A 17,798-nucleotide genomic window follows, 5' to 3' on the forward strand; every position below is an offset into this window, starting at 1 on the left:
GTCTGCTGTGCTGTCTTTGGGTTCAGGGAAAACAGCCCAGCATGTTTTATTTGTTAGCAGAAATATAACCCATGTGAACTACTGTTCTCAGCTGGGGGGCAGAAATAATGTTCACCATGCACCTGAGATATGAGCTGTTTGCAAGGATGAATCTGGAATTAAACAGGAAATTGCAGCTTGTCAGTGTGACAAGCGACAAAATGAGTTAAATGAGTGACAAATGGCCCTAACCAGGCAGAGGTACTCCCTTTCTTTGGAAAAAAATTTAAAAATTAAAAATCTTCTCAGGAAATTTAAAAGACTTTGCCCTTCCTAAAAATAAGCAAGGTAAACTCACTCCTAGATGAAGTACATTTAATTGGTGGGAATACATATAGGGTATTTCATCCAAGTAAGCATTTTAACAAATATCCAGAGAAAGAGCAAGTGTCTCTATGAGAGCTAAAATGGTTGAAATCTGACCTTTGTAAGGCTGTGTGCTGACTTTAGAGAACCACTGGAGGTAAGCAGAGACCTATGCATGAAGACATTGCCCTTCCTGCCACCTCACTGGCAAGTATTCCAAAAGATTAGCACAGAATCTCTGAATATGAATATATTAATATATATTATATATATTATACATGTTAATTATATATATATAATTATATATATGTTAATTTTGTATATATTATATATGTTAATATATTATATTAACAGTAATATATTGCTGTCTAGTACGTAGATTAATGTGGCAACCACCAGATTGTCATCTGTCCAAATACTTAAGACTTCCACGTCACCTCTGAGGTCTGAATTTTCTATCTGTAGAAGAAAATTTTGGCTCTGTTTATATTTAGGGGTGTATGTGAAGAGGTGGTTGGAATTTTGTTAGTGTATAAGTTTATTTGAATGAAGCCAATACACTCTTGGTGCCACATCATCATGCTTGACATGAACTATATTACATCAGGGTTTTAATTTGACTTCTCATATGTTTCATGGTATGAAACTGGTGGTATATACAAGAGACTACATTCCAGAAAATTCAAATAAAGCTATCAGATAGTGAGGTTTGCCTTGTTCTAATCTCTGGGCTTTGAAAAGTGAAGGAAAATTATTTTCTGAAGATGTACCACAAGACCGATGGAAAGTTGTAAGGTTATCCTGAGGCTTTAAACTGCTCTTCTTTGGAAACTCTCAATTCTTTTGGGAACAATTATTGCTAGAAATGAAATCTAAGTGGATTAAAATTGCCTCAATGATGCCAACAAAAAAAAAGTAATTTCTTTATGCAGTCACTGAGCTATGTCATTTCAGAGAGGAAAAAATGTAATATTTTGTCTTTGTGCATTTAATCCAGAAAACCATTTTATACGCTTTGAAAGGTTACTTTTGGTCTGTTATTGATTGCCTTAGAAGATGAAACGTAACATTAAAAGAGCACTTGGGGAGCACACCATGAAGGTTGCTGTACATGCTGTGTACACTTCTGCAGCACAGGAGGACACTGGTGACCTGGAAGAACAGGAGCCTCCACAATGACTGCCTGTTTCTAACAGGGATTCTCTGTCGTGCTCAGAGCATAGTCAGCTTCACAAAAGGATCAACTTTCCTATTTAAAGCATAAGCCGGTCTCCGGCATCTAGTGACTAAGAAGACAGATTTCTGAAACAAGACTTTCCATAACCACCTCCTCAATGAATACTTACATTGTGCTTTAGGGCATCTACTACTTCCCAAGAGACAGAAACAGGTCTCTCACTGTCCAGACTCCTTTTGACACAGCCTGAAGCCCTCCTAAATACCATAGGAAATATAACCATGACCACAATATTGCCATCAGGTGTGGGTACTAACCTACAGGTCGTTCCTCAGCTGGCTGGCAGAAGGAGGCTTGTGCCCTGCTAAGCCGTCACACACCCGGTGCCTCTGTCAACGCTGTGTCCCCAGCACCCAGCTGTCCACTGCTTCGAGACCTCAGCCAGGGATTTCAGAGGTCATGGAGAAGCAGCAGGACAGACCTTGTGCTTTCAGATGCTCTTTTACTGAAACTGTCAACGAAACCTAAATCATTACAACCCCTAACGATGACTGGAGCTGATTAAAGGGCACTTTACAAAAGGTTCCACCCTGGGTACACTGTGACCATGTTTCACCAAGAGCAGCCAGCTCCTCTCCTACTTCAGCTGGCCAAAGGTTAGCGCGTCAAAGCGAACAAAGTCCAGCAGTAGCTCATGGTTAAATGGCTAAAGCCACTCAGGCTTATGGTAGGTGCTCTAGCAGTAAAGCTGCTGTGACACTGAAAGCACACGCAGAGAAACTACTGTAAAATTTGGAAGAGGAGAAAGTGCATTTTGGCACAGAAAACAAACAACGTTTGCTGCTGTAACTGAGCAAACAGACAATAACAGACTCATTGTCTTTGCCTGTGTTAATTTCCCTGTTTGCACGTCGTACCACTTGCATGCTCTTCCTGGTTTTGCTGAATGTGTGGTGTTCCCACCCTGGTTTCCTAAAAACCCTGCTCCTGCAGGGCCTACAAACTCATGGTGTGTCTGCCAGTCTTTCATCTCCACATTCCCACTTGTGGATCTGTGCACCAGGTGCAGTCAAACTGCTCACAGGTGGAGAGATGTCTCAGAGAGTTCATGCAGCCTTGGGAAAGCCAGGAGTAACTCCGAGATTACATTTATACGGAGCTGAGGGAGAAGCAGTCAGAGCTGAGCTTTTCCCCAGCGCTGAGAAGCAGTGGCTAGCAGGGCTGTGCAACATGCCGGCGAGGGCACCCATGGCCCTCAGCAGCCACACAGCCTGCAGGACAGGGTGCAGAGAGGAGAACGGGAGAAGGGCAAAGGTGGGGAGGATGGGAATTGCTGAGAACATGGACTAAAGTTGGAATTGCTGTGCATTCTTACAGTGGTATTGTAGAAAAGCAGACTTAATAAGTTGTATTAGTCATAGATCAGCCTGCTATAATGATTTTTAATCCTCCAGTCTTTATCTGTCAAATTCATACTGAAGTAAGTAGGAACTGAGCATGCTCAAGAGCCTTTGAAGACCATATGGGAGCATAGATACTGGTCTTAGGAGGTCTGACTTTAATTATTCATGTCTTAAAACAACAACATATAAAAAAACGAGTTCTGTCTTTCAAACACAACTTTAATCACTATATTGCCCAGGTCACAATAACTTTGTCTAAAAAAGTACACAGTTACATTCTAACTCAGAGTAACAATCCATTTTCTGAGACTGTGCTGCATTTTATTTCACTAAACATATAACATTTTTAAATTAACCGACCTAAAGAAACATATTCAGGAAGACCTGACCTTATAATGAAACAAGGAAGAAACATCTAGGACAGATAGAAATCTGAAGAGTAGATTATATCTTCTGTAAAGATGTATAAGGGAACAATCCCACTGCTTGTCTGCCTGTTGGTTTGGAAACCCCTGAGAGCTAATGTACTGCACACTACTGTGCCTTTATTTCAGCAAAGGGAAAACACAGTTTATTTATTATCCCATTATAGGGCTTTGTTTCTGACATCCTTACACTCAAAAGCAGCAAAAGCACCAAAACAACGTACTGTTTAATATCAAACAATACTCTTGTTTCTCATCAGAACAGGGAAGTCAGTGCTTCCTTGGCTGCACAGCCAGAATGAATATAATTATACATTTAGACTGGGATTATCAAAGAAAATAAGGAACAGCATGAAAGCAGGGCAAATTTATGATGGGAGCAAAGGGAATCTATCACTACCTGTTAGGAATTTCTCTAAGTGCCTGTCAAGATGAGAGCACAATGCTTTATAAAGCTCAGTGTCAGTTCTTAGCTCAGAAAAAGGAACCAACACCTGGAGATGTGGCATGGGGCAAAGGAATGTGTTGCATTTCAGTGCAGAGTTGCACACAAGAGCCCTGCCTTTTGTAAGTGGGGTAGAGGTTACTGCTGGGGTCTCACAACTCAGATAGATTCCCTGCCCTGCTTTGCAGCAGTTCTTTCTCTTGGATTGGACCATAAATTGCATTCTGGACATGAATGTTCAATTGAATCAAGGTTCTTAAAAGAACTTTTTTGTTTCTAATCATGTATGCTCTGCACCAAAGCTGTGTTTAAAAAATTCTCAAGACGCCATAACATAAGCACATAACCTTTACTTAGCTCTTGTCTCTTGAGGAGGAGCTGCAGAAACTCCCTTCTGAATGAGGATCACTTTTACTGCTAGGAGGAGATTCCTGATGGAGGAATGGAGGAAGGACTGGCCCACTGCCTGTGCTGCACCTCCATTTGACCTGTGAGACAGCAGGGGACGGTACACGTGTTCTGTCCATTCCCAGCTGGTGAAACCCTCTGCTCACTTTGATTCCTGGAGCAGCTCCGGGCAGTCCCATGCCTTCTGCACATCAGCACTGTGGGATAGCTCAGTTCTCCAGGTTGTTCTCTGTCCTGGTCTGCTGAGCATCCACACGGCATCAGTGCTCGCTTTTGGGTCCTCTTTAAGAGAGAATCAACCTGTTCTTCCTGACCAAAGTCCAAATGTGGCCCCAAGGACAGATAAAATGGATTAGCTAGTGCCAGGAATGGTTGCCTAGGCTGAAGCAGCAGAATCTTCCAAGACGATTGTTGCACTCACAGGCAACAATGTGTGACCCTATGCTGTGGTCAAACTCACACCTTCAGTTTCATGACACCCCTCTGCTGTACTTCAAGAGCTGACAGAAAACAAAAAGCATATGAGAAATTATAATTATGCCTTAGAACTAGGAGGGTCATCACCGGTACTAGAGAAGACATGGGGCACCTGTTATGTGGATAAGCCAGCCTGCTCCAGAGAAGTTAGCAGACCGCCTCTAGCTTCTGATATAACTAATAAACTGATACTAATTTAAATTAATAAACTGTCTGCTACCTACTTTTATTTTCCTTAAGCAACACAGCATAGTGAGTAAATATAAGTGAAAACTGCTGGTTACAAAAGCTACTCTAAACAAAAACAATGTCTAGTAGGCAAAATAAATCCAGAAATCTGAGGTGCAAGCTGCACATGCTTGGTGTCATACCCGCAAATGACTTTCTGTGATTCTACTGATACCTGCCAGGAAAAACCTACCCTGGGGTCAGGTGAGGCAGAATTTATTTTCCTTTTGGTTTCTCAGAAGTGGAGTAGTTGTATGAAATGTGGGCCTATAATTAAAAGGTTATTTCATTTATAAATGTGCAGAAACTTGCATCTAGCATTGGACCACTTTGAGGATGCTGCAAACATCCCTGTGTCTGCCCCCCTCTCATAGGCATTTGCAGTGCAAGTGGTTAAAAAAATCCCTACGCAGATGGAAAAGGCATCTTCCCCTGGGAAGAGACAGGCAAGCAGAGCAGAGAGAGGCACATCATGGCACAGCCTGCTGCTGAGAGCCTTAAATCACCAAACAACAGGAATGAAATACTTTGCCATTACACCCAAGTTGCACAGAAAGCATCCCACTGCTAGCAGGTGAGAGGGAAAACCATATTTCACAACCACATTTCAGCAAGGGGGTCATGCATTGAAGATGAGAGGCTGTGCAAAAGAAACAGGCTGCTTTTAAAAGTAAAGCCCAATGCTTGTAGAAAACCTTTTAAAATGTAGCTGCCAGCACAGATATATTTATGGGTCTATTCAGCCTGTGAGTAGCTGGCTCATAGAACTTGAGTGCAAGTGATGATTTAGCATCATGACCCAAGCAAGAAACTGGAACACTCCAGAAACTACTTTGGCAAGGGTCCATTTAATGAGTCAGAGTGTCCTGTTATCTGGTGTCATGTTTTAACATGGGGGGAGCTATTTTAATTGCTGTATAATAATCTGAGAAGCTGCAAAGAGTTGAATGCTTCCCCATTCAGTACCTGCCCACTCAACATCCATCATGGTTGTGCACTGTGTCTTCCTCTGCAAGGCAAAACTGCTGTCTCTCCACCGTACCTATCTGGTCATGGACCAGGGTATGGAGTCACCATGAACATGCCCTCCAGACAGCTGGGACTGTGACCTAAACTGCAGCTCTCTTGTCCTTTCCTGTGAATTTTCCTTGCTTTTATGGCTGGGGAAGGGTCCCATCTTCCTGGTATTTGTGTCTGTTCTTTTTCACATGAGCAGCCAGAGGAATAAATGAGAAATAGAGGGTGTTCAGGAATCAGAAATAAATCCTATTTGAAAGCTGAAGAGATGATCCAGATGGGTACATTTGTTCTGGTGATGGTTTTCATAAAAAAAACACCTCCCAGCCTCTTTACTCAATCCCACATTAATTTTTGAAAAAACCCCTAGCAAGACCCAAATATTTGACTCTATCGATCTCTTACTGATAGAGCTGACAGGAGACTTATAGACACTATAAATTAACTATATGACTAAAAACTGCCAGTCCCAGATATTTTTATAAGCAAACAGGAAAATCTATAGCGTGTAGGAGAACCACCAATGTAATACGTGAACCTGAGGTCTCAAAAAGCTGCCCTCGCAGCTGAAAATATTTAACATTTGTAAAGTTGCTTAATTTTAAAAAATAGCATATTTTTTGATCAGATGAAAGTTAGATCTGGAATGGCCAAACGCCAGTTGCTGAGCTGTGTGCAAAGGCTTTTCTGTCAGGAATTGCCATCATCTCTAATACCAAAACTGCACCTGCAGATATAGGAGTATTGAGTATTAACTGCCTTCCAGAGTCAAGGTGATCAGAGGGATTAAAGAGGAGGAGCAGAGGGACTTGCTTGCACATCTGTTTGTCAGGTCCTTGTGTATGCCCCCCTTACACAAACTCGCAGATCTTGCATGCTAACAGTCTGAAGGACACAAACCAGAGATGTTTCCAGTGCCTGCTGTCTTGACACAGAAACTAATCTACAAGATAGAATAATCTTTTTTTAAAAATTGTTTGCAGTTCACTCACAGAAACATAACATTAACTAATTTACATAATTACAGCTCTGGAAAACCCGAGTTTAAACAAAACAGCAAACTCCCTGGAACTGGATTGGACAAGCAGAAAAAAAAAAAGAGAAGACACAGATCCTATCTCCCATAGCTTGGCATGTTAGCACAACTCTATTCCAAAACCTGACTTTCTAAAAAACCTGTAAAGATTTGACTTCTTGAAAATAACCTCCCTCCCTCCCCCCCACCCCCCATCACCTTTTTTATTAAAACATACCTTTATGGTATATTCAAGATCAAAACAATCAGGCCTCAAAGTTCAGCACCATTATAAAATTAAGTGCCAGTTAATAACTTGCCAAGGAGAGCAATTATGGACTCTGGACACAAAGTCTAATGAGGTCTCTGGAGTGTCGTACATACCCAGGGCTAATGGAGATCTGCACCATGAAGTTCTGCTATGGTGTGCTAGCACAGAGTCCCTTCACTTCATCAGGTAGGAGTTAAAGAAGGCTGCTCATCTCCATAAAGAAAGAGAGGGAAGAATTCATGAAAGCATGAGTTTACCAGTTTCACAGTTGTCCATCAGAAGTCCTAAAATTTGACTAAGAATGATTATTATGCATGTTTTTGAGATAATTCCTTCTTGACCTGTTTTTAACCTAATTCTTTAGTTTTCCACAAAACAAAGCTCTAATTAGACTCCTGATGCAGCATAATATCTAAGCAAATGAAAACAGTTTAAGTCTCATCCCATTAACACAATTACTCTGGGTCTAGAGCTACACATGTGCTGTTGGGGGTGGACCCTCCCTGCATCTCCCAAAATGTAGCCAGAGGTCTCAGTAAACTTCCTACAGCTGTGGTTAATGAACAGAAGAGTTTTCACTGTCTTTTCACGCTGCCCTAAAGACACTCCCAAGTAATTCAACAATTTCTTTATTGAAACTTCCTTGTTTAAATGCAAATGAAGAGCAGAGCTGAGCCTACAGTGTTGAATGAACATAAATTGAAATGCCTTAACCGGATTTAATTTCCATGCCTTCCCTCCTTTCTTCTGTAGGGAAGCTGTGTCATAATGAAGTTTAAAAGAAATCTCTCTATGTATCCTGTTTCTGTTTACAGAGAGCTGCTCACCTTTCCATTTGCCATTTTAAAAACCAACTAAAAAGAAACACATTCTTCATCAAAACATATCCTTTACACCTGTGCAGAAAGCAGTCACTTTGAAAAATGCTCAGTTGCAGACATGTACATTATTCCAGTTACTGAGAGTCATAGCATTTGTACCCAACATCAACACTAACTTCCCATTTACATCAAAATATTCTGCAGCACAAAATAGAGTACTACTAGAGTGAAAAACTTAGCATATTCAGTACCATATTCAACAGCTGTGCATGACTCTAGTTCTAATTTGGGCTATCTGTAATTATGGTGATAGTACAGAATCACAGTGGTGATTTTCACTCTGGCTGATCAGAAAGAAATTTTCTTCAGCCTCATTGGAGCAACTGCACAAAATGGATCAGGAGGGTCTTTGTTGAATTTGGTCCAAGGTGAAACCCCATCAGGGCTTTGAGGAAGAGGACTGTAGGCTGTTGAGCCTGTCAAAATAGATTTCCACTGGATGTACAGACCATTCCCCTTATCTCCAGATGGTGGAAAGGAGGAACCTTTCGCCTGTTGTCAAGAACACAGGCTTGTTAGGCCCTTTATATTGCTCCTCAGCACTCTAGTCCTGGATTTCCAGCCAAATGACACCTTTCTGCTATGGGGTGTGATATACCCCTGAAACAGGCATCACTTCTGAAGTCCAGGCATCAGCCCATCTTACTGCTCCCCCCCTCTCTTCTCCCACCACTTTCCCTGTTTTTTTCTGTGACATTCTATGGAATTCTGTGGAATTATATGGAATTTTTTCTCAAGCTTGTCCTGATACACCAAGTGTCCAGAGCCCTCTTCCTGCCTTTGAGCCTTCTCTCAAACGAGGGCAGCAGGGTTCCCCCCTGCCCACCACTATATCAAGTCCTCTCCACAGAGATCTCTGGGATCGGTGGTGCTCATTTGGATAGATGTGCTTGATCATCTCACACTCTCCCCTTTGATACTGGTTTTGCAGCCACTGTGGTATGATAATGACTGTATTTACAGCATTACACAATTTCAAACAGTGTTCTCTTTGCTAAGAGATTCCTACCTGACTGCTGAGGCAGAGCTAAGCTTTGCGCTTCTATACCGATTGACAAGAAGTTTTAAATAAAAATGTTGTGCAGATGAAAAGATAGGAATATATGGAATGTCCATAGGCACATCCTACCAATTTTTTGGTACTACAGCCTGTTTTTCCCTGGAAATCCATTCAGAACTATCCTTGATGTTATGTCCATATAACAGCCCAGGCAGGCACTGCCCTTTCAGATTTACTCATAGGCACAGCCTGATGATGAAGCCCCTTCAGTATGTAGGATGTAATGGCAATGTAGGTCCCCAAGATAAAGTTAGCAGGTATAAATCTGCTACCAGAAGAGGAGGGTTGGCAGAATCAAGATTTTATCTGTTATTCCCATTGATTAACACCAATGGACCAAGTAATCCTGTTAAAATTCATCCTGAAGATGCCTATCCATGAACTTTCTATTGACAAGTCCTTAGTTTCAGCTTTATAAAGTTGTCTGCCCACAAAGAGCTAAATACAGGTGTAGTTTTATCATCTCTGGGAACCATTCAAGTGGAAGAGCTTCATGATAGAGTGGCCACTACTTGGAGAAGCATTAACAGAAGTGCCATAAACCAGGGTGGCAAAAGCTATTTCTGTGCATTACAGAATGTTTACATAGCAATGTTCCTTTCAAAGCATCCCAAATTTTTCAGGTGAAAGTATTCTGTTCCGTAAAGCTTAGCATGATGCTAGCTAACAGTTTGTTTAAGGGCTGTTGTGGGGGCTGCTTCCAGTTGCAGTAACAGAGACTTCCCAGAGGAAAGAAGATAAGAGAAAGATGTGCATTTTTTCTGGAGACCTTGCTACATTGCTGCTGTAGTGCCACAGCATTTGTCTGATAATATCTTTGCAGGAGGTAGGAAGGACTGGAATAGTGACTGTTTTCTGCAGTTCTTCCAAAGGGATGAGAAGTTAGTAGAGGCTGACTCTTCACTCAAAAACCAAAAAGCTTTGGTTTGAACAATGCATTTTCATTTTTAATCCAAATACTCATTAGATGCAAGAGATGCAATCTGACCACCTCTCAAACTTGTTTCTATCAAAATACAAAGGTTAAATGCCACTATGGCACTTTTGCTCAGTGTCTTTTTGCTTCTCACTCTTATAGCCTGGGAGATGCAGGGAAGAAGAGCTGTAAATCTGTGAGTCAGAATACTGTAGTATGAGAAGTAAGCCTTTGTTTAGTTCAGCCATTAAAAAACCATCTATGCACAATTATTTGTTATTACTTCTACTTCTGCCTTCCAATGTGCAAGCAAATGGTGTTTGATATTGACAGTTGTTTAATGCTGGAACTAAAGGGAAACATTGTGACCCAGCACCAGGGAGGGGAAGGCAGAACTGCCATTCATTTGGATAGACATGCTTAATCATCAACTATATAATGCACTCTGATCTGCGCAACATCTGACTTCTGAGGAGAGAAAAGTTCTGAAAGTTATTACAGGAAGCACAAATTGCATAAAGAAATATTATCATTGAAAGCACACATTGCAAAGAAGGAAAAACTAAATCAAGATCTAAGCACTCATTTCTCATTGGCACCATTGGGAACCACATTTACATGCATGCAGCACAAAATAATTTTTGCAATTAAAATAATTAAAGTTACTTCATTTTATAGAAATTATATTTCACATTCAGCTGCAATTCATAGGTTAACTTTGTGTTATTTTAGCAAAATTGAAAAGCTGGGGTTTCAACGCATCACTAGTACTTCTGTTCAGCTAGAAATGTGCAAAGGTAAGTTTGCTTGTCTCTAATCACTGTCTTTAATGTTTGCATTTTACTTGATAATTTTATTCACTGCAACAGAAAGAGGAAAGTCAGCTTATTGTCTCAAAAATATGCTTCTGCAATTGGCTCTGAAAAAGTAAATAGTTTCCCTCAGAGAACTCTTACTCCTATAAAAGATAAAATTCCCCAGTAAGATTTACACATCTGCCTTAAGGAAATAAACTACTGAAATGCCAGCATTTTAAATTGCTCCATAAGCAACACAAAGTTTTTCTGGTCACGTGGGTGGTGTACAAGTAGACCTCTATAGACAATATTGTCCAGTATTTAAAAAGAAAAGCCAGGAGCTTTTCTTCATAGAAGGAAAGAGTCTTCTGCCAGAGACTGCAGAGCTCTTGCTCTTCTGTGTCAAGCCCAAAGCATCTGCAGTGGCCTTACTCAGCTGCCATGTGGCTGCTCTGTCAGTGGGAAAAACCAGTAATAATTGGGGTAGGCTCTTAACCAAAGAGGTCCAGCACAGCAGGACACAAATTACCCATCTGATACAGGTGATTTGTTGTTAACATCTCTGTGATCTTTGGGGAATCTCACCAGTGGTGTGAAAGGTGCTACACAAACAAGTTCAGTAAGCCACTGGAACAAGCGCTCAAGTGCAGGAGGTCACTGAAAGCAGGGCTTGGATGCTCCTCTTGGCACCCTCCCAGTGACAACCCTGTCACCCACCCACAAAGAGCAGGGACTGAGGCTATTCCAGCCTCTGAAAAGGGCACTGCTCACCTTGTGGGGCCCTGGCAAGCACGGGCAAGCTGGGAAATCCTGATATTTTCTGGGGAGGAGACAACAGAGTTTTGCAATGCCCATTCTGCAATCCTGGTTGCGTGAGGGTTTTTGTTTCACAGGGTTTCTTTCTTTGCCATTCAAATATCTGGACCTTCCATTGAGAGCATAATTCCCAAAGTATCTGAAGAGGTCATTCCCATTTAATATAGCCCTTTAACATGACAATTTCTGGCTCAAATATAAATTGGAAATTTAAAATAGAATCACTATGCTAACTTAGTGGGATCCAGGACATTTTATTTCATATCGGTCTAGCATTAATGCCCATGTCACTGCTCTTAGGGGTGAAAAGAGACTTGTTTTTAATGAGCAACTCTATAACTAGCTCAGTCTAAACCCTAGTCTCAGTCTTTTTTGCCTTGTATATCCAGAAAAAGACTTTGCAAACCAGATTGTCCTCGTGATCCCTGAACAGCCCTGCTCCTTTCAGTCTATGTACACAGGTTTAGCCAACTGAAACTTGGTAAACAGCTGTGCTGAAAACCAAGCACAGGGGATAAAACTGGTTTGCTTCATTTTAGCATGCAATAATATGTTACTATTTACTGAAACAATTTAAATTGTTCATAATTTACAGATCGTTAAGGCTCCCTTATCCTGAAACTTGTCTCAAACAGGACTTAAAGACTGAAGAGATTTTGTCAACTGCCTTATTCCTTCCATTTAAGCCAAGTAATCTCCTTTATAGTCACCAGCTAGAACCGTATCTTTGCATGAATACAGACAAGATAATATTGTCATCACTGTCTTTTGTTTTAGATATTTATTTTAAAGAATTCAGTCTCTGTGAGCTCTCAGATAAGATTTTACCACTTTTTTTAGTTACTGCAAAAGAAACATTTACATCAGTCCAACTTACTGTCAAATACTGCTCCTGAGAGGAGAGGGCAAGAATCCCACAACACTGTGACACAGATGAAAAGGTTTTAATCATAGTCATAGTTTATGTCTACAAATTCACCAACAGACGGAGATTATGATGCAGCCTTTACCAAAATTTTTACTGAACTATATTTCAATCCTTGAAAGCAGCCATTTCTGGGAATCCAGTTGCTTTGTTCTCCAGCAACTTTTCCTTGCACTTTGCTCTAGGAGTTTTAGTACTGCTAAGAGTTGGAGCCACACTTAGACTACTTTTAATAAAACAAATGTGTTACCATGCTTCACTACGACTTAACACCACAGAGCATGTACTGAACATAAATATCATGTCGTGTTCAAGCCCAGCTAGAAAACACATCAAGAAAATCTCTGTCACATCAGGGAGGCTTTAAACATGAAGCAAGCACAGCCAGGACCAGACACTGATAAACTGGAAGCAACAGGTTCTTTTTTAAAAAAATCTCTTGCATTTTGTTTTGCACACAAAACATACTGATGATAAATCATGAATACTGACAACATGTCATTCACTTCACACCAAGCCCTTTTCAGGATTATTTGACAGTTGCCTGGGGTGCAAAAAGTAATTTTTGAGAAGTCACGATAGGCACTTTTACAAAGACATATCTAGATCAGCAAAGCACACATGGAGGATGGTTCCTGCATGAATGAGTCAGTTTCCACTGGTTGGCAGAAACTTTCAGTCACTGAGCAAAACTGAAACAATTATTTGAATGTATTAATCTTCACCTCTCTGAGTGGCATATGCATACTAGGAACTTAAATCCTGGCATTTTTTTCTGTGTCTGCTGTCCGTGTTCCATGTTCCAAGGAACGTGGAAATAATCTTGAAAAAATTAGTCACTTTGTCTATTTTTGCAAAGCTCGTTCAAAAATCATCAAGTATTTTTCAGTGTGAGTCACTGCCCACATCCCTGTTGCAATAATTGGATTACACATTTTCATTAAAATCTCTGACTCTTGTTCCTACTCTTCAGCTAGAAGACGAGCAGAAGCCAGGTTTGAGTTTTATTAGAAGACAATGAAGTTTTCATATGCAATTATGCACTAATTTTGCTTATTTGAAAATACAATAAAATCCAAAACAACTAGCTAATCAAGCGTGGGTTAACCAACCCATGCTCTAGATGACACCATTCAGCCAACTACGGCTGATAAAAGCAAACTGCAAAATAACAAGGCTAACTCCTCTTCCTACTTCCAGGGAGAAGAGCTTTGGCAAACCGTATAACCCAGCACCATTGCCCTTCTGCCTTTCAAGGCTGGGAAAATGAAAGTGGAAAGCGGTACCTGGGGAGAAGCTGGTGTGTTCCCGTGGGCGCTGGCTGCCGCTGGGCTCTCGCTGCCTGCCTGCCTGCCTGCCTGCCTGGGCAGCCCTGCGCCTCCACCACCTCGTCCGCCTGCTCTGGTCAATGTTTTACCAGGCTGTGAACAACCTGTGTCCCACCCTCCCGGCAAACATCTGTGGGAGAAGGCAGTGCCGGGGCCACGGGGGCAGAGCTAGTGCTGGAAAGGTCGCTCCTCTTCTACCTGCCCTGTTCTCCACAGGGAAAACAAAGCACTCAAGAAAAGGGAAACGTGCTAAGAGGGGGATCTAGGGAAAGCATGTCATGACGGGGAAAAAAAGGTACATGAGTGGTGCTATTAATAGGTAATTTGTGGCAGGTAAGTCATGATAACCTTTCTCTGTACTGTTCTAAGATTGCAGGCAAGCCTAGGCGTGCCTTGCCGAGAGCTGAGAGGGAATGCTTAATTTGTGGGAGTACATAAATTTCCAAGTAAATCTTTGGCATAAGAGAGCAGTCATTCAAATGACAGCTAAACCTCCAAAATCATAACAAAAAGACCTGAGCTGCGTGATGAAATAATGCAAAGGGAGCCTGAACACGAAGACGGGGAAGAAGCAGCCAAGGCGATCTGCAACACCTTGCTCTACTCCCGTGTCTCGGCTTTTTCAGGAGTGCCTCAGAGTTAAAGCTCTACCTATGCTAAACAGAGGTTGCCTGTTCTCAGGAAGTTAACAATTACAAGCAGAGGGCAGGTGAAATGGGCTGGCAACTGAGCACAGTGCTGATAAGGTGACACTGCTGCTCCCTGAGGAGGAAAGGGTAGCTGCTGAACTTGGGAAGCACCCAGAGGCTGGGACTCAACATGGAGTGGCTGCTTCCCACATGGGAGATTTATTTTGGACCTGGTACACAGATATTTGCTCATGGAGGAGCAATGGGAAAATCTAGGCTACATTGTATGTTCTGGTTTTGTGATACTGCCTTGTCTGCCACAGGATTTCAATCCTGGTTTGCGGAAGAACAATTAATTTTGTCTAATTTGGATCCCCAGCTTAAACAGTATGTATTTTAATGCACATATTTAGGGAGAAAATCTACACCACAGCTGCTCCAGCTAGACAGATTAGCTGCTAAGACCTGCCACATAGTGTAACAATGATCACTGTGGTGGGGTCCATTTGATGGGGTTGCTGTTGCTCTGGATCTTGTATGGCCTTGCACAGGGTTGGGGATGTCCATACCCAGTGATGCTGGGCTGAGGGACACCAGCTGAGTCTGGTCAGGTTGGAGAGGCACTCTCTGCCTGCTGGGTACAGTGCTGTGTGTGTATTCACAGGTGGCCAGCAGCACAGCTCCGTGCAGCTCAACATCTTGCATGCACAGGTGACGCTTGCTTCAGCAATGGGCTGTGGCTTGACTCAAGCAGATGTGTCACTGGAATCAGGAGTGCCTTCCCTGAGCCAGGACTCCTCAGGGCCCGGGGCCCAGGGCAAGCCTGCAGGGGCTGATGGATGGCAACTTGCTGCAGCAATACGAGCCCTGTGGCTACAGCCTATACCAGATGCCCAGTGTGCCCAATGCACACAACCCTGCTCAGCTCTCCAAGGTCCATTTGCTCTGGGTGCTTTCAGGTGTGTTGCTCTCTCCTGCCGGTCTGCATTCCCCTCCCCTCCCATTTTGCATGGAAAAGGAGAGGCAGAAGGGGAATGTTTCACACATCTGGTACTGTGCCACCATGGCAGCAGCCTGCTGCTGTGATTGCCTGCTAGGATGGTTCTTTACTGGGAATGGGCAGGATTGCTGGCATGTTTAGAAAAGGCATATGGGCTTCCCTACAGCTGCTAGACACAATCCTGCTGCTGTGGGACAACCTGCAAGACTGATCAGTATCTTTTGCATAAACCTCATGAATTCCCAACATCAGCTTGTATACCCTCTGGATGAAAATCCCCCACAGCTGCTTTACAGTGTCTGCTCCCAACGTGTGAGGAAAAGTTCGATAATTGTGCAGGGGGGAGAGAGCCATCTTCTGCCAGCTTCTCAGGCTGTGTCTAAGCCACACCATGTTAACCCCTTGGTGCCTTCCTGCTACCCCAGTAGAAGTAAAAACACCCTGCTATTTCACAGAGCTGCTTGGAGTCTCAGCTGTGGCTATCACCGCTGAGACCCCCGGGCAGAAGGAGGGGGTTTATCTGAAAGAGCTCATCAGGCTTAAGACCCTGCCTAACCAGATTCAGGAAGCAGGAACTTCTTGTGGCAGTCTTGCTCCGCCTGGTAATGAATGCTGCTCCCAGAGAGGTGCACTAGATAGGCAAGGGAGGAGGTTCAGCCAAGCTGTTTCTCTCTTCAGTTTGGATAAGGACCCCATTCAAGATCTCTCAGATTTTCCCAACAAAACCTGGTTGGAAAAGACCATGTTTCCATGAAAAGATTTGCTTTTGCCAGCTTGATGTTTCCTGGTTGCAGTAGCATTTCAGCAGAAGACTCCGGAGGAGAGCTGGCCACACATATTTGTCAGATATAGTTTTTATCACTGCTTTGTTCCATGTCATGGTCTTTGGTCTTTGGCAAGGTTGAAAACTGAGGCTGCAGTGGTGAGATTTGGAAGTAAAAGAGCGTCACACTTGTTAGGGAGCCAGCTCAAATTTAGTTTGCTTGGCAGCATAGGCAAGGTTACTGCCTGTTATGGGAAGGTTGTACAAATACTCAATTTTCCACAGTGCTAACACTTCTACAAATCATGTTAGCCTGGTACAAGCCTAAGAGAGTCAAATAGTGTGCAGTATTGACAATCTGAGGCCAGAGGACTTCAAAGAAACTCAGTTATCTGTTGTAGCTGCCAGGTGTAGCTATCGCAGAAAAATGATGGCTCTACTACAGCACATCTAAAGTTGTATCATGTCACCCTGGGCAAACAGAGCAGTGGAAAATTTGATGGGTCCTCCCTCTAAATCTGCCCTTGTAGATTAGCTGATATAAAGCAACAGAAACCAAACATTTTTTTTGTTGTTGCACAAGAAATAAAAAACCCCTTCCCTGTATTGCCATCACCTTGAAAAAACTCAGTCTGTTATTCACACATTTTCCTCTCTCAGAGATAAGGTTTCCACAGGCTCAGAGAGAAGTGGATGCTTCTGAGGAGGTCAAGTCTGCCCTGGTGTCATCTGGTCCAAAGTGTGCTGCACCACGCTTTTGCAGATCACTGGGGGTGGACTTCTGATTAATGCATGGCTGACAGAAGGGACTGGGGCCCATGGAAACTTGGCATTTCAGTCTCTTTTCAGCACGCAACCTTTGTCACAGAGCACAGGTTTCAAGGGCAATGTAACACTTGCATATTTACTTACTGCAAATGGAGGAGGTGCCGGGTTGGACAGCCTACAGACTGTAAAGTCAAACATTAATTTAATACAGACACTGTATAACTTCAGACTGGCTTGGAGCAACTAATACATGGGGATATTAAAAGTGAAAAAGCACCTAAAATTCACAAGGCTCTATCAGTGAAACACCAATTTACTTACAAATTGTTAGCAACCTTAACAACACAGAGACCAAACAACTAAACTAAAACATGGGAATCGGGTAACAGAGGGGAAATTTCTGTGAATCTTAAATGGGATTTAATTTTGTTCCAGTTCTCCTTCAACAGATGCATTTGTATTTCATCCTGCAGGGCAACACTTGCTTTGGCAAAGAGCACAGGCAGATCCAGAGGGCCTACTGCGGAGGCTTTGAGAACTTTCCATCCCCAGTAAAGAACCTGCATCTGAGCACACGGGGCTATTAAGAATATGTTTAGACTCATCCCTAAGCAACGTGTCGAAACCACCTCCCCAGGAAATACTGGTACAGCACTGATCTCCTCCGACAGGAGCTACATCCTCTCCTCAGGAGCAGAAGGACT

The 17,798-nt window shown here is 42.5% G+C and overlaps 1 protein-coding gene across 8 annotated transcripts in view; it reads right to left on the minus strand.

Annotated features, from left to right (window-relative positions):
- The window catches only part of RBM47 (RNA binding motif protein 47), a 76,597-nt gene that overhangs the window by 27,885 nt on the left and 30,914 nt on the right, over positions 1-17,798 (minus strand). Inside the window, exon 1 of one of the 8 annotated variants that reach the window (XM_048304673.1) lies at positions 13,893-14,046. The exons of 5 other annotated variants lie outside the window; for them this stretch is intronic. Coding sequence is in view for 1 of the 3 variants with exons in the window: in XM_048304671.1 (XP_048160628.1) it covers positions 7,325-7,350 (26 nt within the window). In the remaining 2 variants the exon portion in view is untranslated. Of the gene's footprint in view, positions 1-1,839; positions 1,968-7,324; positions 7,397-13,892; positions 14,047-17,798 lie in introns of those variants that run through there. 2 more of the 8 variants (XM_048304671.1, XM_048304674.1) reach the window with 2 other exon arrangements.

The sequence above is a fragment of the Corvus hawaiiensis genome, chromosome 5, assembly GCF_020740725.1.
Source record: "Corvus hawaiiensis isolate bCorHaw1 chromosome 5, bCorHaw1.pri.cur, whole genome shotgun sequence".
Classification (NCBI taxonomy): domain Eukaryota; kingdom Metazoa; phylum Chordata; class Aves; order Passeriformes; family Corvidae; genus Corvus; species Corvus hawaiiensis.